The following is a 25,363-nucleotide window of genomic DNA, read 5'->3' as shown; positions in this document are numbered from 1 at the left end:
TTTCTAAAAGAAGACTTACCTGTTTCTTTACCCTGACCCTTCATGTGTGCTTCAACAGGCTTCCTGATTGCATTAAATGACATACAGTGAAGCTGAAGTATCATGCCAAGATGTAATTGTTACCTAGCCAGAGAAGAATTCATAAGTGACATCTACCCTGAAAGATTACGACTACATATTCTGAATCTAGCCTTATTCCAGATAATAACTGTTTAGTGGACAGTTTCTGTCTGATTGTTGATCTCACGTGTTTTATATACACTTCGTAAATTAATGTACTAACTCAATTGAGGGTTTTACATCATAACAAATGTAACATTATAAATAATGTTTGGTACACTGTGGAGATTCGAAACGTATCTTTATTCATTTCCATTGACTTATTGTAAGGAACTTCATAAAATAAATAATTCTCTTATTACAGCAACAAAAGGGCAGTAGGTTGTCAGTTGGAAGTTCTCAGAGGTAACAATTTGTTTTTTTTTGTTATTTTCTTCATATTTCTTTAAAAGACAGAACATACAGCTGTTCTTGTGTTTATGCACATGTATGGACACTTCCTCGTATTCCATCCCCTTAGTTTTGACAATGCCTATTATGCTAAACAAGTTTCAAGCTATACTATTACATGAAAGACAGCAAAGCATATATAAGTTAACAACTGCAACAGTGCAAATGCCAATATAAATTCACATACACTATAGTTCCTAATGAGTAACATAACACATATACATGTAATCAGTCTGTTAAGATGGTTTCATCTCCTATTTAATACCCTGTACTTAGAACTGTGTACTGTCTTATTCTTATTGCTAGTGCTCTCTCCACTTCCTCCTTAACACTATAAAACAATGATTGCTGTTAAAACTAGAAACAAATATATTACTCTTTTTTAAAACTATATTTGTTATGTACTTTGACAAAAGAAAGCTTCTCAGTATTTCACATGTGTAAATACAGTTTTTCCCCTTCCTCGCAAAGAGGAAAACAAAGAACTATTTGATAACAACACTGAAGATCAAAATGCAAGATAAAGACTGAATAAATAATGGGAGTTTGTGTGCATGGGAAGGTGGTGTACACGTGAAGTTTAAGAAATAATCTTGCCTGATATGTACAAGATGTAACAATGCATGTACACTTTTGATGGCTTTACAAATTTCAGCTGAAATGCTAATATGCTAATAGCTACATACATTGTGGAGATATGTATAACTGTACATTTATAGTACCTTCACAGACACGTGAGGCATACTAAGAGATATACAAACAATATTCACATTATTTTATGAGATTAATAGTCAAGCTAGTGCATGTAAGCAGCGAGGCGCACAAGTGCTGGAAACTGTTAAGCATTAGGATCGACACATGGGGTAGCTTTCCTACAGAAGCTATGATGCTTATTGGATAAGCACAGCAATGTTATGTACACATGTATAACTTGTGTAGTCTTCAGCATTGATTTCACTGTCACCTCTGTGGATATTTCTGCCACATTCTTGCATGCACAAAGGTATCCGTATATTTTTCATTTCCATGTTGACAGGCCAAATGAAATAGGATAATGGCTTTATCATTCAAAATGGCCGGTCTGACCTTTACAGAACCTGTAAAGAAAAAAGCAGTGACACATTACAGAATAATGTAGCAGAATGGATTGACATGAATACATTTAGTTTCTTTATACACACTGGTTTACGATTAAGGTGTCCCAAATGAGTTGCACATCAGGACAATGCAACAGAATGATGAATTTTCTTAAACATTACATGGTATTGTACAAGGAGCATTGCGAAACCTAACTTTCGCTCTTCTCTGTTATTGAAAACAGTAAGCCAAGACAGTCAGGTATGTGCAATATTTCTTGACTTCCGGAATTTATTTGACTCGGTATCACAACTGCACTTATTATCGAAATACGACTGGAGTACGAAGCAAAATTTGTGACTAGAATGAGGATTTCTTCACAGAAAGAATCCAGTACGTTGTCTTGCACGGAAGCCGTCAACAGATGTAGAAGTAACTTCAGATGTGCCCCAGGAAAATGTGTAGAAACCCATGGTGTTCATGTTGCGCATTAATACACTTTCAAATAATACTAACCACAGACTTTTATTAGATGATAATGAAGTACTGCCTGTAAAAAGTTGCACAAGCATTCAGATATATCTCGGTATGATTGCAAAGTCGGTAAAGATAGCCAGTTCGCTTTACTGTAAAAAGATACACTACCAGCCATTAAAATTACTACACCAATAAGAAATGTAGATCATAAACGGGTATTCATTGGACAGATATATTACACTAAACTTGACATGCGATTACGTTTTCACGCAATTTGGATGCATAGATCCTGAGAAATCAGTACCCAGAACAACCACCTGGGCATTGAGTCAAACAGAGCTTGAATGGCGTGTACAGTACAGCTGCCCATGCAGCTTCAACACGATAACACAGTTCATCAAGAGTAGTGACTGGCGTATTGTGACGAGCCAGTTGCTCGGCCACAGTTAACCAGACGTTTTCAGTTGGTGAGAGATCTGGAGAATGTGCTTGCCAGGGCAGCAGTCGAACATTTTCTGTATCCAGAAAGGCCTGTACAGGACCTGCAACATGTGGTCGTGCATTATCCTCTGGAATGTAGAGCTCTGCAGGGATCGAATGAAGGGTAGAGCCACGGGTCGTAACACATCTTAAATGTAACGTCCACTGTTCAAAGTGCCGTCACTGCTAACAAGAGGTGACCGAGACGTGTAACCAATGGCACCCCATACCATCACGCCGGGTAATATGCCAGTATGGCGATGACGAATACACGCTTAAAATGTGCGTACACCACGATGTCGCCAAACACGGATGAGACAATCATGATGCTAAAAACAGAACCTGGATTCATCCAAAAAAATGTTTAGCCATTCGTGCACCCAGGTTCGTCGTTGAGTATACCATCGCTGGCGCTCCTGTCTGTGATGCAGCGTCAAGCCACGGTATCCGAGCTGATAGTCCATGCTGCTGCAAACGTCGTCGAACTGTTCGTGCAGATGTTTGTTCTCTTGCAAACGTCCCCATCTGTTGACTCAGGGATCGAAACGTGGGTGCACGACCCGTTACAGCCATGCGGATAAGATGCTTGTCATCTCGACTGCTAGCGATACGAGGCCTTTGGGGTCCAGCACGGCGTTCCGTATTAACCCTACTGAACCCACCGATTCCATATTCTGCTAACAGTCATTGTATCTCGACCAACGCGAGCAGCAATGTCGCGATACGATAAACCGCAATCGACATAGACTACAATCGGATCTTTATCAAAGTCGGAAACGTGATGGTACGCACTTCACATCCTTACACGAGGCATCACAACAACGTTTCACCAGGCAACGCCGGTCAACTGCTGTTTGTGTATGAGAAATCGTTTTAGATATCGCCACCGCTGCGAACCTTGTGTGAATGCTGTGTAGAGCTAATCATTTGCATATCACAGCATCTTCTTCCTGTCGGTTAAATTTCGCGTCTGTAGAACGTCATCTTCGTGGTATAGTAATTTTAATGGCCAGTAGTGTAGTATCCGCTGACTAGAATATCAGTGAATCACAACTGGAATCTGTCGACAAATACTTTGGTGTAAGAAAATGGTTCAAATGGCTTTGAGCACTATGGGACTTAACGTCTGAGGTCATCAGTTCCCTAGAACGTAGAACTACTTAACCATAACTAACGTAAGGACATCACACACACCCATGCCTGCGGCAAGATTCGAACCTGCGACCGTAGCAGTCGCGCGGTTCCGGACTGAAACGCCTAGAACCGCTCGGCTACCACTGCTGGCTTTGGGTGTATGACTTTGTAGAGATATGGAACGAAACCGTCACATAGGCTAATTTACAGGTATAGCAGGTGGAAGAATTCAGTTTATTTGTAGAATACAGTGAAAACGCATATACATACAAGGTAGATTGCTTACAATAGACTCGTGAAACCAATCGTAGAATATTGCTAATGTGTGTCGGACCCGTACCAAATAGGACAAAGTATTGATAGTAAATGTCATCAAAGAGGGGCAGCATAGTTTTTTGTGACCTATGGGAGACCATCACGGAGATGTTGAAAACAGTGAGCTGCCTCGCGCTTGAATGTAGGCACAAACTGCACTGTAAGAAAAAGAAGCGACGAACCACGAAGCTATGTTCACACAGGTATCTACAGAAAACGCAAAATTGTATACCTTGACGGCCAGTGGATGAACGTGTGATGCTGCAGCACAATTTCATCGAGCGGCTGGCAGTGATAGCAAACAGGGTATAAAGTCCTTACGAATATCATTACATGTACTCAGCTGGACAGTAACTATGCCTCACAGACAGGCGTGTTAACAATATACGCGGCAGGTAGCATTGGAGAGAAGTCGTTTAGTTGGGCTCGAAGAAACCGGATGGAGTAATCGGTGCCGGCCGCGGTGGTCTCGCGGTTAAGGCGCTCAGTCCGGAACCGCGCGACTGCTACGGTCGCAGGTTCGAATCCTGCATCGGGCATGGGTGTTGTGTGATGTCCTTAGGTTACGTAGGTTTAAGTAGTTCTAAGTTCTAGGGGACTGATGACCTCAGATGTTAAGGCCCATAGTGCTCAGAGCCATTTTTGGAGTAATCGGCGAGTCATTCGACATTTAAAAAGGTGCGATGCCACTACTCGGCGATGTTGGCAGAAATGGATGAACCATGCACGAACACAGTGTCAACAAGGAAGCACCCGACCTAGAGAGGCGACATTATCATCGACGTGACGTGCATGTTGCGCTCCAGTGACCACCAGGCCATTTGTAGACGGCTCACAGAATGGGGGCCCCCTTGTGCGGAATACCACTGACCTCTTTCAAATAACTTCCGGGAATTCAACCAGCTAACACTATCAGCGACCGCCGATACTTAGGCGGGAGAACACCCCGCTATTTTCAAGGCAAACTGCAACGGACAGGCGACGTAAATGCAAATTTAAAACCTCGGTTCTCGGACTGAAGCAGGAAATATAACACACACACTGAACACTAGTGTCACCAAAGATGATCTTGGTCTGCGTACGGCACACACGATTACAGCAGCCAAGTAGATGTGCTATTGCCGAACATTGCTTGGATACTGGTCACCCCATGTTATATAATAACACCGAGATATTGACATGCACGTCCAGGTATTGCGACAGTGTTATTAAGGAGGCAGTTGAGATTAAATTAGCGAGCAACCTAGTTAACAGGGATGGAGGTTTCTGTTTAAACTCTGTTTGGAATCCGGCTCTCTCCCGTGTCAAAAAACAGAGGGACAGAGTCAATGCTACCTCACCTGCGAATTCATAGTCTCACTACCGATAGCTCTGACATCGGTCATCTTTGGTGGCACCAGTGTCCAGTGTGAGTGTGTTATCTTTCCTGCTTCAGTCCGAGATCTGAGGTTTTAAACTTGCATGTACTCCGCAAGTCCGTTGCAGTTTGCCTTGAAAATGGCGGGGTGTTCTCCCGCCGAAATAACAGCGGTCACTGAAAGTGTTACCTGGCTGAATTCCCGGAAGTTATTTGAAAGATGTATACACCAGGAGAAACTCAGGTCTTACCACTGACCTCTGTATACCACCGACTGCAGTGGCGGCAGGCACACCCAGACAGGAATCTCATTGACTAGAGTAGAGATGACTGCAGTAGTGAGTCTCGCTTCGAACTGAGCCGCAACGACCAGTGAAGATGTGTCTCGGACAGCGCCGGTGTACCAACCTGACAGTCGTCCGCCAAATGGCTCGAAAACCAATAGTGATGGTCTAGGGTGCCATCTCTATGCGTGCCAGCGCCCCTTCGGTTGTCGTCAGCGGCACCCTTGCAGCACAGCGGTGCATCAAAGATATTCTACATCCTGTTTTGTTGCCCTTCATGGCATGCCATTCTGAGCTTACATTTCAGCAAGATATGCCCACCCACACACGGTGAGAGTTTCTACTGGTTGTCTTCGTGCTTGTCAAACCCTAACCTGACCAGCAAGGTCTCCGGTTCTCTCTCCAATTGAGAACGTTTGGAACTTCATTTTCAGTGCCCTCCAACCAGCTCCGGATTTTGACGACCTAACGCGCCACTCGCAGAGAACTTAGACCTCAGGAGAAAATCAATGAATGCCAGGCCAAATAACAGCTTGCATAAGAGCCAGAGGTGGAGCTTGCTCAGACTGTGAAGCCGTTTCTCTTGAACAAATCGTCTGATTTTTGTGAAATTGTAGTCAGTTGTTTGGCTGTAGATGTAGATAACATCCACATATTTCCGCCATATTCGGATAATTCCTTCGTGATGCGTCTTTTTGTCTTAGAGTGTATTTCCTGAAAGCCTTCTTATAAGGGGAAAGCTTTAGACACGGGCGCGCGATGTGGCTCATATTTGGCAGATCACGTGTGTACAACCTAAGATGAAAGACACTGAGATACTTTGGACCAAGAACCCCCTCCCTCCTGTCCCTTGTTTTTGACAAAACCGCCCCTAAAGTTTATGACACGTAATTGATTCAAAATTGACGGGAATGATAGATGATTGAAAATTAAGCAGTTTGTATATTTGGAGTCCACAAACGCATATTCTCCTAGAAATGGAAGAAGGAAAGTGTGAAGACACAGGGTCAATGCTGTTCAACAAAACTGCCAGAGAACAAGGCATCTGGCTGTGGAGGAGTGAACCTGTGTTCGATTCCCACAAGCACTCTGCAGTTTTTTCTTTTTCATTTGCATTTTCTCTGTACCAAAATTGGTAGGAATGGGAGGGCTGATAAGGTAATCAATATGGAGTAACAACAAGGTTGGCAAAGAAATTTCTCTAATGACTTGGACTAACACACTACGTCTTCAGTCCACGAGTGGCCTACAGGGACCATCCAACGACCGTGTCATCCTCGGTGAGGGATGCGGATAGGAGGGGCGTGAGATCAGCACACCCCTCTTCCGGTCGTAAGATGGTATTCTTGACCGAAGCCGCTGCTATTCGGTCGAGTAGCTCCTCAATTGGCATCACGAGGCTGAGTGCACCCCGAAAAATGGCAACAGCGCATGGCGGCCTGAATGATCCAAGTGCCTACCACGCCCGACAGCACTTAACTTCGGTGATCTCACGGAAACCGGTGTAGCCACTGCGGCAAGGCCAACGAATTAAAATTTTAATCATGGTTTCCTCACAATGCCTGTATCACCAACTCTGTTACATGTCCTCACTTTCCTCCGAACGACTACATGGATGATACTTGTCATATAAATATACGGAGAAAATATATCCGAAGCACTATCAACGTCTAATGAATGCAGTCTCCACAAAACTGCATTGTTCCTTCTGCAGATTTGTCGGAATACAGATTTCGTTTATGTTTAGAAATACTGTTTTACAGCGTGCCATGCTTCAGACGCTAAAAACGACACTCTTATAAAACCTTTTTGTTGTCCGTCTGTCTCTCTGCCATTTTTCTCAGGAAGGGATAGACGCCTGAAATTTATGACACGTGCTGAGGTCTATAGACCCTCGGCCCTGTACTGAAGCTTTTAAGTGAACGAAATCAAAAGATACGGTAATTTACGTCATATATTTTGGTACTCTCGAACTCACTTATCAAAACCTACAGGGTTGGCCTAGAATCACGAAATTTTACAAAAAGGAGGGTTTCACACTCAAACCAAAGGTAAAAATCAGGAAACAATAAATTTCTAACTATGCCACACGCCAAAAAAATTATTTTTTGTAATTTCTTGTCTGATTCCGCTTATTCGTACGTCTGTTGAAAAGCATTTTTCTCAGAAGGGGTAGACGTACCAAGCTGAAATTTATTTCACATACTGAAGTAAACAGCCCCTTTGCAATGTAATAAATGTAAAATTCTAAGACAAGCAACCAAAAGCTACGGCCATTTAGGTCACTCGACAAATTCAGTCATCAAAACCTATAGGGTATTTCGCGTTGGCCTACAATCTTGAATTTGGCAAGAACCGAGGTCTCACAGCACAACCAAAGTAAAAAAATCCGAAAACCGTGAGCCTGTAAGTATATCATACGAAAGAAATATTTCTTTTGTCTCTCGTTATCAGATGTCAAATTTGACATTGAAATAATCAGTACTTCTGCAATCACGATATCTGGGTCGCAATAGTGAAAGTCAAACATCAGCAAAGAAAGACTTATTTCTCGTATGACTCATTTTGGAAGTTTTCCATCATGAGAGACCCAGGAGCGAATATTGTTCCCACACACGTCATATCTACGTGCCATAATCGATCCTGCATATCCCCGCATGGACTAAGAAAGAAAAATTGGATTAACTGTAGCGTTCTCAGTCACTTAAGCAATCATTATTTCTGTACTCCATACGTGAATGGAATGATAACAAGCCCTAATAACGGAAACAATGAGAAGCACCCTCTGCCGTGCACTTCACAGTGGTTCGCTAAGTACAGACATGGATGTGGATGTACCAGTAAATTAGTAAAAAGGAAATATGTACGATGAAGTGACAAAAGTCGTGGGAAGGCGGTTGCATACATAGAGATAGAAGTAGTAGTAGTAGTAGAGGGGTTTGGGGCGCACGACAGCAAGGTCTTCAGCGCCCGTTCAGTAACTTAGTGAGACGGGTGTCAAGAAAAACCCCAGAACAGGAATATAAAACGGAACAGAAAACATGGGTGATAATCGTCGTAAAACATGTGCTCACCCACACCAAAGCGTGGGATGAAGCATAGCGTCAGCAGTAAAACATGGACAACACAGGAAGAAAATGATAGAGGAAGCTAAAACAATGTAGCAGATGGAAGTGGCTGGCTGACCGCAAGGGAAAAAGGGGAGGAGTCAGCCACTCTGCAATACACTAAAACCTCCAGCCTAAAAGTTTAGGCCAGAGTCCAGACACATCACAAAACTTAAAAACCCTAGACACACACGTCTCATCATTAGCTAAAACAGAAGGCAGATCCCCAGCATCTTGTGCTTCTGCCCGTGCATCACGGTATAAAATGCAGTCTGTTAAAATGTGCCGGACAGAGATGTGCACACCACAAGCATCACAAAACGGTGGATCCTCCCGCCGTAATAAAAAGCTATGTGTGAGAGGACAGTGCCCGATCCGAAGACGTGTGAGGGCCACCTCCTCCCGCCTGAGCAACCGGCAGGAGGAACGCCACGGCCGAGTGGTTGACTTTATCAACCGCAGTTTACTGGCCGTCACCGCCAGACATTCGTCCTCCCACAACTCCATGCACTTCCTGTGGAGTGCAGCGATCACTGACTGCAAGGGAATAGGACACTGGACCACATCCTGCTCTCTGCAGGCCTCCTTGGCAGCCCGATCGGCCTGTTCATTGCCCCATATGCCGACATGACCAGGCACCCAGCAGAAGGATACTTCTGTACCCAGCCGTTGGAGCAAGTACAGTTGGTCATGTATCAGCTGGACCATCGCCTCAGTCGGATACAGGTTATGCAGTGATTGTAAGGCACTAAGAGAATCGGAGCAGAGAAGAAGTCGATCGCCCCGAACACGATTCATCTGCTCCAGTGCCTTCAGGATCGCGTGGAGCTCCGCTGCGAAAACGGTATATTCAGCAGGGAGGCGAATCCGGGTAACTTGATCAGGGAACACTACGGAACAGCCAAGGAAATTCTCCTGTTTGGAGCCATCAGTGTACACGACAGTGAAACCGTGATGCACATCTAAAATGTTAAAAAACAGAGATTGGAATGTAAAATCTGGTGTGCGATCTTTCTTAAAATTAGTCAAATCTAAAATAAGTTTGGGTCTCCGGAGGAGCCAACGTGGACATCTGCTCCAACCGCGACGCAAAACACGAAAGCCAGCCATAGACATCGCAGCGAGGCAATCCTGTGCGCGAATCCCATAGGGCTGCGTCGCACGTTGCCGGTTATGAAATAACTGTGCCAGAGGAGGCTGAACAATGGCAGGGTATGCAGGGGGTATGGTGTGGACAAAGTTTTATTCGCCTGGCGCACTGTAAGTAGCCGTCGCCGCATAGGAAGTGGCGGTTCACCAGCCTCTGCACAGAGGCTTGGTATGGGGCTAGTTCGGAATGCCCCAGTGGCCAACCGAAGCCCTTCATGGTGCACAACGTCCAACATCTGTAAGTAAGAAGGCCTCGCAGACCCACACCGTGCACCCATAATCGAGCCGAGATCGCACAAACGCCCCGTAAAACTGGAGCAGACAAGTCCTGTCAGCTCCCCATGTACTGAGGCTAAGACATTTTAAAATACTTAAAGCCTTAAGCGACCGCCGTTTCATGTCTTCAAGATGAGGTACCCACGTGAGCTTCGAGTCAAAAATGAGCCCCAGAAACCTCACCGTGTCTTTAAAAGTGAGAATAGTGTCCCTCATCCGCAACTCAGGAAAGGTTAAAATCGAACGAGAACGGTTAAAAAGAACACATACAGACTTCTCAGTGGAAAACTTAAAACCACTCTTCCGCGCCCAGTCAGCCAAACGTCTAATCGTGAGTTGCAACTGACGAGTTGTCGTTGCAAGGCTTGAAGAAGAGCAAAACAAAGAGAAATCGTCCACAAACAAAGAACACTGGGCAGGTCTTTTCACTATGGACGTAATGCTATTAATAGCGATGGCAAAGAGAGTCACACTTAAAACGCTACCCTGAGGGACACCGTTCTCCTGCTCAAAGCGATCAGACAGGACGTCACCAATTCGGTATCTAAAATATCGTGGCGAGAGGAAAGACTGAATAAAAAGAGGAAGACAACCCCGAAAACCCCACTCGTGAAGTTGCTCCAGGATGAGACGCCTCCAAGTAGTATCGTAGGCCTTCTCAATGTCAAAAAATACACCTAGAAGGTGATGACGGCGTAGGAAAGCTTGTTGTATAGCCGCCTCCAGTAGTCGCCTGAAAGCGACTAAGGAGTTGCCGGGATTCTAACATCCAGACAAGGCGGCGGTTGACCATCCGCTCCAAGGTCTTCCCTATGCAACTAGTGAGGGCAACACTACGGTAGCTAGTCGGGCTCGTGCGTTCTTTCCCAGGTTTTAAAAAAGGAATTAAAACTGCCTCAGGCCACGCGTCAGGAAAGTGACCCGACGCCCCAATTCCACTAAAAAGTGCGAGGAGGATTTCTTTGTTGCGCATTGTGAGGTGCCATAGCATACTGGAATGGGCCCTGTCGTGACCAGGGGAGGTGTCACGAGCTCCAGACAATGCAGAATCCAGCTCCCACATAGAAAATGGGCAGTTGTAAACTTCATGAGATGTGGACTGGAAGTTCAGACTACATCTCTCAACAACGGCCCTATGGCGCTGGAAATTTGGATCCTGACTGGTTGTTGCAGTAACTGTGGCAAAATACGCTGCCATAGTCTGGGCAATGTTTCGCGGATCTGTGTGGAGAGTGCCGTTATTCATTACAGCAGCTATGGGACACCTCCCTCCTCTGCCAGAAATTCTCCTTATGGTCTCCCACACAATGAAACTTTTGGTGGAACGATTAATGGTGTTCAGGAACTGTTGCCATGACCTTTTCTTGCTCTCACGAATAATGCGGCGACACCTTGCCCTCTCCACCCGAAATACTGCAAGATTCTCAGCAGTCGGCCGAGACTTGAACCGACGCAGAGCCGCACGCCTGGTCCTGATGGCAGAGCGGCAGTCTGCACTCCACCAAGGCACAGGTGGCCTCTTCCGGGGTTCCATGGACCTTGGAATGGATGCTGCAGCTGCGTGGTGGACCGTTTCGGTAATATGATCCACCCACACCTCAACATTCACAGTGTTCGAATTGGGCCAACTGGCTATAAAGTGTCCAGTCAGCTCCACTGAGCACCCATCGTGGTGGTCTCCTTTCGAGGGCCATGCCATCTGGCAGGTGAATCCAGATTGGGAAATGATCACTGCCGTGCAAGTCAGCGACCACTTCCCAGTGAGCATTGGCGGCAAGAGCTGAAGAGCAAAGCGAGAGATCAATGGCAGAGAACGACCCAGTCGCTGTGCAGAAGTGAGTACTCTGTCCTCCATTGAGCAAGTAGGCACAGGATGACAGGAGAAGCCTCTCAATTCCTCTACCCCTGGGGCAGGTAATTGCAGAGCCCCAAAGCACATTGTGGACATTAAAATCACCACAAATAATGAATGGTTGGGGGAGCTGTGTAAGAAGGTCGGTGAGGGTCACTTCATCAAGTGCGTCATGTGGGGGCAAGTAGAGTGAACAGTCAGTCAATGGATGAGGTACTTGCACAGACACAGCAACAGCCTGTAAAGTCGTCATAAGCGATAGAGGCGAGGAGTGGTAGTCCGTCCTGACGAAAATACCTACACCTCCTCTAGCTCTCTCTCCACGCAGGTCGTCCTTTTTGTGGAGTGTATAGCCTCGCAGCTCAGGGGAGTATGAGGGATGGAAATAAGTCTCCTGGAGACAGAGACACAGTGGTCTACCCTGAGAGAGTAGACGAAGTTCCTCCACATGCGTCCGGAACCCTTGCAAGTTCCACTGAAGTATGGGAGCTATCTATGTTGGGGGTATCACCTTCATCCTGTCTCTCCGACGGGGCGGGGAGACTGCAGCAGGTGGAGGGGCAGGTGTGGGGTGAGCTGATTGCCCCACACATACGTCGTATTCCATCAACTCTGGTGAAGAGTCAGATGAAGCCTCACGTAAAACAACAGCCGCATGGTCAGACGGTTTACCACGGGATTTGACCCGGTGTTGCAGCGGTACAGGAGCTTTCTGTGGTTTGGTGGGCTTTGGGGGAGCTGATGAGGGAGTGGTAATTGGCGCACTGGGCTTGGGAACAGCCTCAGCTGTTGGAGGCGACAGGGGCTGGCCCAAGTTCGCCACTATACCCTTGTCTGCCGTTCGAGTAGGGGCTACCGGCTCTGAAACACTGGCAAGTGCACTGACAGCTGCAGGTGTTAGTGCCAACACTCACCACCTCGGTCTGCGCTGAGGCATCGACTTTTGGAGTAGGCTTCTGAACCAGGGATGCGAAAGATATAGCAAATGTGGGAGGTTGCATCGACTTATAGATCATCTTGGCCTCACCATAGGGGATTCGCTTGGTTGTTTTGATTTCCTGGACTTTGCGTTCCTCTAAAAAGATTCGGCAGTCCCTACTCCAAACAGTGTTGTTCCCAGAGCAATTAATACATTTAGCCGGAGACGAGCAACCAACTCCTTCATGAGCAGCCTTACCACAGTTGCCACAAGTCGCTTCGCCTTTACATCCCAAGGTGGTATGCCCAAAACGCTGGCATTTAAAACAGCGCATTGGGTTCGGGAAATAAGGCCTCACACTAAGGCGAAGGAAGCCAGCTTTAACATATTCAGGAAGTTTTGTACTACTGAAGGTCAGAATAAAGGAGTCGGATTTGACAAGACTGCCATCAACCCTCTTCATGATGTGCTGGACACCAACGATACCTTCCGGAGCCCACTCACGTTGGGAATGTCAACTAGATCCCGACATGTCACAACACCTTTGCTGTAGTTCAAGGTGCTGTGCAATTCAATGTCTATGGCATACTCTCTGAGACATTTAGCAGATTGGAGGTTAGTTGCTTGCTGGGAAGTGGAAGTTTCTACTAGCAAGGTCCCATTACGTAAGCGCTTCACCGATTTCAAGGAGCCACAGATGCCCTCCAATCCCTTTTGTATATAGAAGGGCGAAACCTTCTCAAAACTACCCTCCTTCCGTTTCACAATGTGAAACACATTCTGAGCACCAGAATGCATCCTGTTACTAAAGACTTCACTTGCCAAAGATGTGCTGCAGTCAGGGGGACTGACTGCACGAGCCCTCTTCAGAGAGTGGGTGTTAGGACCCTCCAGCGGCCCACCCTTTCCGCTGGGAGGAGGAAAAGAGGATTTCGAAGGATCCATCTCGGTCCCACGAGCAGCTAGGGAACTAGAAGTCCATCTAGACAGAGCCCCGCGTGCCTAGGTATGTTTTATACAACTGAGGTGGGGCAGGTTCCCCGGAGGTTGCCCGCTAATGACTGTTCCACCTCAACAGCCATGCATCTCATCGGCGCGCAGCACACCTTGAGATTGAGGGGTTGTTTATAGAGGTTTATTCCATCCTCGCGATCCGGGCGGCCAAGCTAAGATCCCCACTCCCTGAGACACACAACATTCCACCGCCGCGCCGCACGGTGGTCGTTGAAGCATGCCCAGAGCTTACGGTGACAGGGGACTGGCGGCGCTTACCAGTGCCCAGCTCAGGAACCCCGGGGTCGCCAAGCCCGTACCCAGCAAATGAATGCTGAGCCCCTGGGGGCATACATAGAGATGGCGGTAGTGTCACGTACACAAAGTGTAAAAGAGCAGTGTTGGCGGAACTGTCATTTGTAATCAGATGATTCATATGAAAGGGTTTTCGACGTGATTATGGCCGCACAACGGGAATTAACGGACTCTGAATACGGAATAGTAAGTGGAGCTAGACGCATAGGACATTCCATTTAGCGGATTCAATATTCCAAGATCTACAATGTCAGGCGTGTGCCGAGAAATCCAAATTTTGAGGTATTACGTCTCAACATGGACAACGCAGTGGCTGACGGCCTTCACTTAACGACCGAGAGCAGCGGCGTTTGTGTAGAATTGCTAACATGCAAGCAACATTTCGTGAAGTAACTGCAGAAATCAGTATGGAGGGACGTACGAAGGGTGTATCCGTTAGGACAGTTTGGCGAAATTTGGCGTTAATGGGTCATGGAAACAGACTACTGACGCGAGTCCTTTGCCAACAGCACAACATCGCCTACAGTGCTTTTCCTGGGCTCATGACTAGATCGGTTGGACCATAGACGATTGGAAAACTGTGGCATGGTTAGACGAGTCCCGATTTCAGTTGATAAGAGCTAGTGATGGGGTTCGAGTGTGGCACAGACACCACGAAACCATTGGGTGTCAAGGCACTGTACAATCTGCTGGTGGTTCCATAATGGTGTGCGATGTATTTATATAGAATGGACTGGGTCCTCTGGTCCAACTGAACCGACCATTGACCGGAAATAGTTATGTTAGTTATGTCCGGCCAAGTTCATGTTCCCAAACAACGATGGAATTTTATGGATGACAATGACAACGTGGCTTGTTACAGGGTCGCAGTTGTTTGCAATTAGTTTCAAGAACTTTCTGGGGAGTTCGAACGAATGATTTGCCTTCCAGATCGCCAGACACGAATCCCATCGAACATTTATGGGACATAACCGAGGTGTCACTTGTGCACAACATCCTGCACCGGCAACAATCTTGCAATATGGACGGATACAGTGGCACCGCTGTTCAATATTTTTGCAGGGGACCACCGGCGACTTGTGGAGTCTATGCCACGCCAACTTGCTGCACTGCGCCGGGCAAAAGGAGTTTCGACACGATATTAGGAGGTATCTCATGAATTTTGATAGCTCAATCCACTACAGTTACCCCTTGTATCATTTTTTGGAAATTGGTGGTACGTTCCTACGGGACCAAACTGCTGAGCTCATCGGTCCCTAGACTGACACACTACTTAATCTAACTTATGCTAAGGACAGCATACACACCCATGCCCGAGGGACTAGAACGTCACATGGAGGGAGCCTCGCAAACCGTGGCAAGGCGCCTTGGACCCTGCGCCTTACGTTGGGATCGAGAAGGGGGGATTAGATTAATTATATCATGAACATAGGCATTTAATCAATCATTCCTTCTGTGCTCCTTGTATGAACGGAATGGGAACAAGGCCTCATTACTGGAACAATGAGACGTACCCTCAGCATTGCACTTGAGTGTGGTTTGCAGAGTACATATGAAGATGCAGATGTACCAGTAAATTACTAGAAATTAAAGTATGTTGGTGATGTCCACCTCTTGGTACCAAATCAATGTGTTAAATAAACTAGAGCTGATCACATCTAGTGAACAGAAAAAGGATATATTAGCGTCAAGATAGATGCAAAATCTAAGATCAAACTACGTCGTGAAGAATACATAGTAGGAGACATAAAACGAGGCATAGCAACCACTGGCCTCTAGCTGACTGATGCGTGGCACAGACACCTGTAACAGTGCAGAGCTCAGAGTTTGGGGAACACCGATGTACTTGGTGCATTCACAAATATTTTCATCTCGAATCCTAAGGGTATAGGTTCTTCGTTCTTTATTCCTTCACGGTAGTGTGCTAGCACCATCTTAGTTTCATGTCCATTCAAATTACGATAAGTTTGGCTTTAGGAAAGGTAAAGGCACCAGAGAGGCAAATCTGACGTTGCGGTTGATAATGGATGCTAGACTACAGAAAAATCAAGACACGTTCATAGGATATGACGACCTAGAAAAAGCGCTCGGCAATGTAATTGGTGCAAGATGTTCGAAATTCTGAGAAAAGTAGAGGTAAGCTACAAAACATATATAATGTATAGAAGAGCCAATAGGGAAAATAAGAGTGGACGACGAAGAACGAAATTCTCGAATTAAAAAGGATGTAGGACCTACAGGTGCGTTTCGACATAAGGGTCAATTAACTCTGATTTCCAGCTAGTTTCAATGACAATTTCAGTTCCCCAATAGTCCAGAACTCAACCTGCGAGGGAATACCTAAAGGAAACAGTTTTTCCGAAACATCCACATCCACATGATTTATTGGAGGTCAGAGGCCTTATTCTTTAAGCCTGTGGTGAAATCAGAGAACAATGTGCTGTAGGCTTATTGCTAACATTAGTATTCGAGTGAAGGAAGTTAAGATTCAAAATGTTGGACATTCCGGGCATCTGCTGAGTTATAACAATTCTCCACAGACTGTTTTCCACGGTAGTATGTGTTCCTTTTTTTAAATAGGAAACCCCATTTTTATTACATATTCGTGTAGTACATAAATATATATGAATGTTTTAGTTGGACCACTTTTTTCGGTTTGTGATAGATGGCGCTGTAATAGTTACACACATATTTTAAACGAACAGTTGGTAGCAGGTAGGACATTTTTAAATAAAAATACAGAACTTAGGTACTTTTCAGCATTTTATTTCGGTCGTTCCAATGTGATACAGCTACCTTTGAGAACTTATCATTTCTGAGAACGCATGCTGTTACAGCGTGTTTACCTCTAAATACCACATTAATGCAATAAATGCTCAAAATGATGTCCGTCAAACTCAATGCATTTGGCAATACGTGTAACGACATTTCTCTCCACAACGAGTAGTTCGCCTTCCGTAATGTTCGCACATGCATTGAAAATGCGCTGACGCATGTTGTCAGGCGTTGTCGGTGGATCAAGATAGCAAATATCTTTCAACTTTCCCCACAGAAAGAAATCCGGGGACGGCAGATCCGGTGAACGTGCGGCCTTGGTATGGTGCTTCGACAACCAATCCACCTGTCATGGGATATACTATTCAATACCGCTTCAACCGCACGCGAGCTATGTGTCGGACATCCATCATGTTGGAAGTACATTGCCATTCTGTCATGCATTGAAACATCTTATAGTAACATCGGTAGAACATTATTGCACCATTATTGCACCATTTAGATTGCCATCGATAAAATGGAGGCTAATTATCCTTCCTCCCATAATACTGCACCATACATTAACCCGCCAAGATCACTGATGTTCCACTTGTCGCAGAAATCGTGGATTTTCCGTTGCCCAATAGTGCATATTATGCCGGTTTACGTCACCGCTGTTGGTGAATGACGCTACGTCGCTAAATAAAATGCGTGCAACAAATCTGTCATCGTCTCGTAATTTCTCTCGTGCCCAGTGGCAGAACTGTACACGACGTTCAAAGTCGTCGCCATGAAATTCCCGGTGCATAGAAATATGGTACGGGTGCAATCGATGTTGTAGCATTCTCAACACCGACGTTTTTGAGATTCCCGATTCTCGCGCAATTTTTCTGCTACTGATGTGCGGATTAGCCGCGACAGCAGCTAAAACACCTTCTTGGGCATCATCATTTGTTGCAGGTCGTGGTTGACATTTCACATGTGGCTGAACACTTCCCGTTTCCTTAAATAACGTAACTATCCGGCGAACGGTCCGGACACTTGGATGATGTCGTCCAGGATACAAAGCAGCATACATCGCACACGCCCGTTGGGCATTTTGATCACAATAGCCATACATGAACACGATATCGACCTTTCCCGCAATTGGTAAACGGTTCATTCTAACACGGGTAGTGTATCACGAAGCAAATACCGTCCATACTGGCGGAATGTTACGTGATACCACGTACTTATACGTTTGTGACTATTACAGCGCCATCTACCACAAAGTGAAAAAAGCGGCCCAACTAAAAGTTCATATTTCTTTACATACTACACGAATATGTAATGAAAGTGTGGTCCCTATTTTAAAAAACGCAGTTGATATCCGTTTGACCTATGGCAGCGCCATCTAGCGGGGCAACCATAGCGCCTAGACAAGTTTCGTTCTTTGTAGTTTTTTCGTTTGATGCTTATTTCGTGATATATTTGGCCGGTCAATATCAGTGGACCACCCTTTATACAAACTTAACCAGTTACACACACCAAAGGTCTTGGGCAGTTAGAATTGATGGTTTGCAGCCTTTATTAAAGTGCCAATAAATCAAATCCACTTTTCTAATTCGTTACGAAGACAGTATACCAAGGTTTAATGAGTTGTGTTGGTATGACCACGAGTGATGTAGGAGCGGGGTTGATAAGCACGAATCTGTTTGCTTGTGCTGTAAGTTTGCAGAAAGGGTGGCCAGGGGGCAGATAGTTAAGGATCGAACACCACATGACTGCAACTTACAGTCCTGTGTTAGTGTAACAGTAAAGTTACAGTCAGTGCATGTGTCAAGACGAACTGCCATGAAGGCAGTTGCAGGCAGTTCCTCAACATTGTCTTTTTCTAAAAGACAAAGAAATACCGGTAACTAAATGATATCCTGAACAGTTTCCAGCCTCGGGCTGGGTCTTTTTGGAACGTAAGGCGAGCCATCTATTCCTGCTTTCCCACAACCTTTCTGTGTTTACTCTGGTCCAGTTCTCGACTCTTTTTTTCAACACACTCCACCACATCTTTCAGCCATCTACCTCTTGGTCTTCCCCTTGGTTATTTCCTTCCCATCTCCATTTCATTTACCTCCTTGGGATCCTCATTGTTTTCTACATCTACATACATGCTGGGCAATCCACCATACGGTGCGGGGTGGCGGAGGGTACCTCGTACCACAACTAGCATCTTCTCTCCCTGTTCCACTCCCAAACAGAACGAGGGAAAAATTCCTCTGTACGAGCCCTAATCTCTCTTATCTTATCTTTGTGATCTTCCCGCGAAATGTAAGTCGGCGGCAGTAAAATTCTACTGCAGTCAGCCTCAAATGTTGGTTCTCTAAATTTACTCAGCAGCAATTCACAAAAAGTATGCCTCCTTTCCTCTAGAGACTCCCACCAGAGTTCCTGAAGCATTTCCGTAACACTCGCGTGATGATCAAACCTACCAGTCACAAATCTAGCAGCCCGCCTCTGAATTTCTTCTATGTCCTCCCTCAATCCGACCTGATAGGGAATGCTCGAGCAGTACTCAAGGATAGATCGTATTAGTGTTTTATAAGCGGTCTCCTTTACAGATGAACCACATCTTCGCAAAATTCTACCAATGAACCGAAGACGACTATCCGCCTTCCCCACAACTGCCATTACATGCTTGTCCCACTTCATATCGCTCTGCAGTGTTACGCCCAAATATTTAATCGACGTGGCTGTGTCAAGCGCTACACTACTAATGGAGTATTCAGACAGTACAGGATTCATTTTCCTATTCATCCGAATTAATTTACATTTATCTATATTTAGAGTTAGCTGCCATTCTTTACACCAATCACAAATCCTGTCCAAGTCATGTATCCTCCTACAGTCACTCAACGACGACACCTTCCCGTACACCACAGCATAATCAGCAAACGGCCGCACATTGCTATCCACCCGATCCAAAAGATCATTTATGTAGATAGAAAACAACAGCGGACCTACCACAGTTCCCTGGGGCACTCCAGATGATACCCTCACCTCCGGTGAACACTCACCATCGAGGACAACTTATTCTCTTTAGGCGCCCAAGCCATCTAAGCCTTGAAGTTTCTATCCTGATCTGCAAGAGTTGCTCTTTCACTATCCCCCTTACCCTTTCATTCCTCATCCTGTCTCTCTTTGTTACTCCTATCCTGCTTCTGAGGAATTTCATTTCACGCGTCTGTAATCTGCTTAAATCTCTTCTATTCATTACACGTGTTTCAGATGGATAGATCGGTATTAGGATGTAGTGTCTTCTATATGTTGCGTTTGTGCTTTTCTGTGGGACATCTTTGTTCAAAACCAGGCTCGCTCCTCCTTTTCTTGAACATATTTAAGTAAATATTTATTAAAAAATTAACGAAGCTGATAATGTTTCGCAATTGCTAAATATGTGTGGAACTTTGATAGATGTCATAAGCTCCCTCCCCCTCTCTCTCTCTATTCCTCTCCTCCTAGTCTCTCCCCTTCCTCATCTCCTCCTCCTCCCCCATCATCCTCCGCCCGCTCCTTGTACACTCTCATCCCACATTCTCTCTATCTATTCGTCTTCTATCATCTCTCTCGCCGTATCCTCCTTCCCCTGCTTTATACTTTGTGAATCGTTGGTGTCTGTGAGTGTAATGTATTTGTAATACTTGCCCTAAGTGGTGTCATTTGGAAGGAACTGTCATACTTTTGTATATTCTACAAGAAATGCGCTTCGATCGACGTTCTTGGCCAGAAAGCAATGATGCCGGTGGCTCAGGTGGTTGTGCCAGTTGTGATAATTTGACCTCTCTGATCGCGCAACATAATCCTGGCGGTTCGTGTAGCAACCCCAAAACACTGCAATGTTGATAGACATTGTTGATGTTCCGAAGTCGACCAATATATCCGCAGCGTGATCGACTGTTGTATCGTGTCTTAACGCCAAACGTTCAGTTCGAATTGTCAGGTTTGGCCGTCTGTTTTGCTGACGTTCCGAATTATTTTATGCATAAGCTTCAACTGAGCGAGTCAAACTAGTCTGCGTCCGTTTTTCCGGAGTCGCAATGGATCGCACGTGAGAAAGTCTTCTTCGATTTCCCTCGAAACGCTGTCTACGATCTTCGTCAGTCTCACTGACTCGGGCATCATGAAATTGGCGTCCGTTGAGCGTACGCCGAACCATATTCGATGCCTCCTTTCCGGCACTCATTCCAAAGAAATAAACCGTAAGCTCCGAACTGACATCAATTCGATCTTTGCAACACACCAAAGATATGACCACCACGGATAACACACTGAAATGCTGCTTTCTATTTTATTTATTTATTTCGCAATGAAAGCGCGTGACAACAGAACTGTCAAAATGAACACAGTATTTTTTTATTTTTTTATAATAATAATGTCGTGGGACGAGGACCTCCCGTCGGGTAGACCGTTCGTCTGGTGCAAGTCTTTCGATTTGACGCCACTTCGGCAACTTGCGCGTCAATGGGGATGAAATGATGATGATTAGGACAACACAACACCCAGTCCATGAGCGGAGAAAATTCTCGACCCAGCCGGAAATCGATCCCGGGCCCTTAGGATTGACATTCGGTCGCGCTGACCACTCAGCTACCGGGGGCGGACTATTTTTTTTACGAAAACATCTAATAGCAGAACTGTCAAACTGAACGTAACTTTTTTTGTTATGAAAACAAGTGACAGCAGAACTGTCAAATTGAACGTCACAGGTTTTTTGTTACGAAAACATGTGATATCTGATAGAACTGTCCAACCGACCGTCACATATCTTTCATTGACGTTTTCATACAAAAATACCGTTCAAATTTTTGACTTGTCTGGTGGACTTTCCAAAAAAAATTTTTCATACAAATCTTGTTCTGACAATTACGAAAAAAGAAAACATTCCAATCGCTCGAGCCATTCTCAAGTGATGATCTTCCATGCATTCGGCAACTTATTTTTATTTTTTATACACGATAAAAGATTTATTCCAAACTACTCAGTTTTATACGTTTGAATATGTGTACCGGACCGGGATTCGAACCCTGAATTCCCTACTTATTAGCACGTGCGTTAACAACTGCGCCATCTGGGACACAGCATTATTGCAACTGCGCGGACACCCCTCACGTCCGATCCACATTCTCATCGAGTGCCACCTATCTACAGTCCCTGTCCAATTTACTAGCGTTAACTCAGAGATTCCCATAGTAGGTCGAATGTATTTGTGCATTAGGACTAAAGAAGGTGGATCCACTGGTCGACGCAAAACCGCAGCTGTGAAACATTATATGTGTTCCGCGCAATGTCCCGCTACAGCTGACAGCAACGACCCACTTTAATTTACATATTGAACGTTTCACAGCCGCGGGTTCTGCGAGGTGTCTGTTCTTTCGGACTTGTACGAAATAACAGACACGACACATTCATATTACTCAATTTTACCACTACAATGTAGTACCAATAAAATCAAACTGAATTTAGTTTGATACAGTATTCAATCAGAAATCGTGGTTGTTTAGAACGTAATGCATTACAATCAGACACAAATTTTAATACTATGTACTCGGAGATCGCAAAATTCGTTTTAGACCAGGGCTAAATTGTGCGATTGAAATATATGGACTGAGGCAGGCAGATTTCTGCAAAAAGTGGGTTTAGGTCGTACTTTTTTTTCAACGTTTTTCAAGCGAATCTCCCATTTAGACCCCAGTGCGATCTGCAGCCTGTCTGTTAAGCCCTCACCCTCCGTCCCCCGACCCCCACTCAATAAAATGGTGTTGTACTGGTGAGGTCATGTCCCAGTTAACATCACAGTCTAATATATATACAGTCTCGACACTCTCTGGTATGGAAGGTGTTACCGTTTGTCGCTCCAAGCGGTGAGAAAGCGGACAGTCACATGCGCCTTAAGGATATGCTTGTTTTTAATATTTTCTAGTTAATTAACGAAATGGATGTTCTATTCTTGCCTTCCATGCGTTAGTAAATTACTGAGAGACATGAATTATAGTGAAGTAAATTTAAAAACAGCCGAATCGCACTGATTCAATGACGTAAGCTACAACTTGTTCATGAACAAATACTTTCGGATGTATATATACCTGCAGCATATTCCACTGAAAGCAAGAGAATTTAAAGACATATTTCATGTGTGACAAGCATATATTTCTATTGTTACCTGTTGTTATTACCATAGCCACTTCCATTGACACTTAAAAATACAACGGTAATCCCAGAAGTAAGATCTCCTAATTTTTTATAAGTACACAGACCTGTTATTTCTACAATGGTTTACATCAGTTTACAGCTTGAACATTTAGCTATTTTTCGACATAATGACTATTTCTGTCTATGCATTTTTGTAGACGCTGTGGCAGTTTCTGTACGACCATGTAATACCAGATCGCCGCCGCCATGTTGTTCGTCATGAATTTCGGTCTGATTCAACTACAAACTCTCTACACCATTTACGAACATTTTTGACATCCAAACACGACTCACCATACACTTCCGTCAATCGGCGATGGATTGCAATCGGCGCAGTGCCCTTTGCGTTCAAAAACCGAATAAATGCGCGCAATTCACACTTGGCGGTAACATCGAACGGAAGCTCCATTCCCGACGGCTACCAAGGCAAGACTGAGCGCCTCAGCGTGGCGTTCGCATGTTTACACACAGCGCGTGAAGCAATCTCCATAACAGTGTGACCAACTGCCACACAAACAGACCTCTGTACTAATAAAAAAAATATGAGACCTTAATTTTGGGATTACCCTCTTATTTTATGGAGCCTAGCGATTCCCCCATTCTTACTCTTCACCCGACTTTGTAACTCACCATCATTCCTGTAAATGTAATTATTTTTGCTTCGGATATGTTGAAGATTCTTGCCGTTTTGTGGCTCAGATTTAGCAATTGTAGAACTGGTTTCTTCTGTGCTGGGGGACAGTTTTACTGCTTTTGACGAATTATTATCACGACTGTGCACTTTTTCCTTAAGCTACAGTTGTGGTGGCTTGTTTTGTGTGTTAAATAACATACGATATACATTCCACATTCACTGATTTGGCTGAAAATATGTCGAACAAAACTCTGCTTTACTGGACAGATATACGACGTCTTTCTGCAAAAGGTTGGGTCTTCCAGTATTACTAGATTTTCTTTTGTTATTAAAGGAAAACTACATAATTCCGCAAATGTCTGTACGTTGCAAGAGAATGGTAAATAAACTATTCTGAAAGGTACCGTTTCGTCCCTGCCACGGTCCTTAGGAAACTAAATAATGACAAACGTGGCGTCAGTTTTTAGTTATTGTCGGTTTTTATAGGGCGACACACACTCCTTAATTTAAAAGAGAGGTAGCCAGCACAGAGACTAGGTGGGAATACTGACAAGAGCTGACAAACACGTCCTGCGGAGGTAACAAGTCGGACTCACTGTGGGACGGGGTTGCTGTTTGAGTTAAAGCTGCTGTCAGTTCTAGGGACCGATACAGAGCAACTTCTGAACACCTCACTTATACAGCTGTCCTCCTAAGAACTGACCCCTCATGAGTTCCGACTCTTAGGACGCACGCCCGGGCAGGTACTTAGTAGGAACTTGTTTTATACCACGAGACCCATAAGGTAACAGGTAAATGAAAATAAAAGTTAGTATTCGCACTCATCCAGTATCGTATTCAGAAGTGTCGCTTGCTGGCCGCTTGGGGCGCTGCTGTCGCTGTGGGTAACAAAAACGAGGCGGAGTGTCGCGACTGTTACATCAGACTGTGGTCAACCGCAGTCGCATATTCACCATTTCAGCCCAGCAGGCTGGCCATCACGGCGACCATGACGGCAGCGACGACAGCTGGGGCCTGTGGAGCGTTGGGAGCGGCAGACCCCCAGCCGCACTCGATGTCGGTCTTGAGGACGTCCGCCAGGGACACGTTGCCGCGGTTGGCGCACGTCGCCGTCCTCACGTCATCCGACGTGCCGTAGCAGTCCGTCTCCTGCGAAGACTTGTCCTCGCACAGGTACTGGTGTCTCTTGCGTTGCCACACTTCAACCCATCTGCAACAGAACGTATAACCTTGCACAAACTCCGTCTCTTCCGAGACTTTACATACTATCAAGGAGTGCAACCTGATGAACGTTCATATACACTGAACCGCCAAAGAAACAAGTGTAGGCGTGAGTATTCAATTATAGAGATAAGTAAACAGGCAGAATACGGTGCTGTCGTCCACTAGGCCTGTACAGGGTGAGTCATAAATGAGGAAAAATATGTCGTGCAAATTGTCACACACTGAGCTACAAATATAAATTCGTTTTCAGCATGTTCCTATGTCAATCAATGACGTGTTGTTGT

General features: G+C 45.1%; 1 protein-coding gene across 1 annotated transcript in view; it reads right to left on the bottom strand.

The window, feature by feature from the left end:
* Positions 1-344: 344 nt before the first annotated feature.
* Positions 345-25,363, bottom strand: part of LOC126293315 (chaoptin) — a 253,508-nt gene continuing 228,489 nt past the window's right edge. The window contains exons 18-19 of the mRNA XM_049986461.1: positions 24,809-25,065; positions 345-1,607 (exon numbers count right to left, since the gene is read on the bottom strand). Coding sequence (XP_049842418.1) covers positions 24,813-25,065 — 253 coding nt within the window. The 3' untranslated portion in view covers positions 345-1,607; positions 24,809-24,812. The remainder of the gene's footprint in view (positions 1,608-24,808; positions 25,066-25,363) is intronic.

This window comes from Schistocerca gregaria, chromosome 10 (genome assembly GCF_023897955.1).
Source record: "Schistocerca gregaria isolate iqSchGreg1 chromosome 10, iqSchGreg1.2, whole genome shotgun sequence".
Taxonomy (NCBI): Eukaryota; Metazoa; Arthropoda; class Insecta; order Orthoptera; family Acrididae; genus Schistocerca; species Schistocerca gregaria.
Note: the sequence above shows the minus strand (reverse complement) of the source record. Positions and strands in the feature narration are given on the sequence as shown.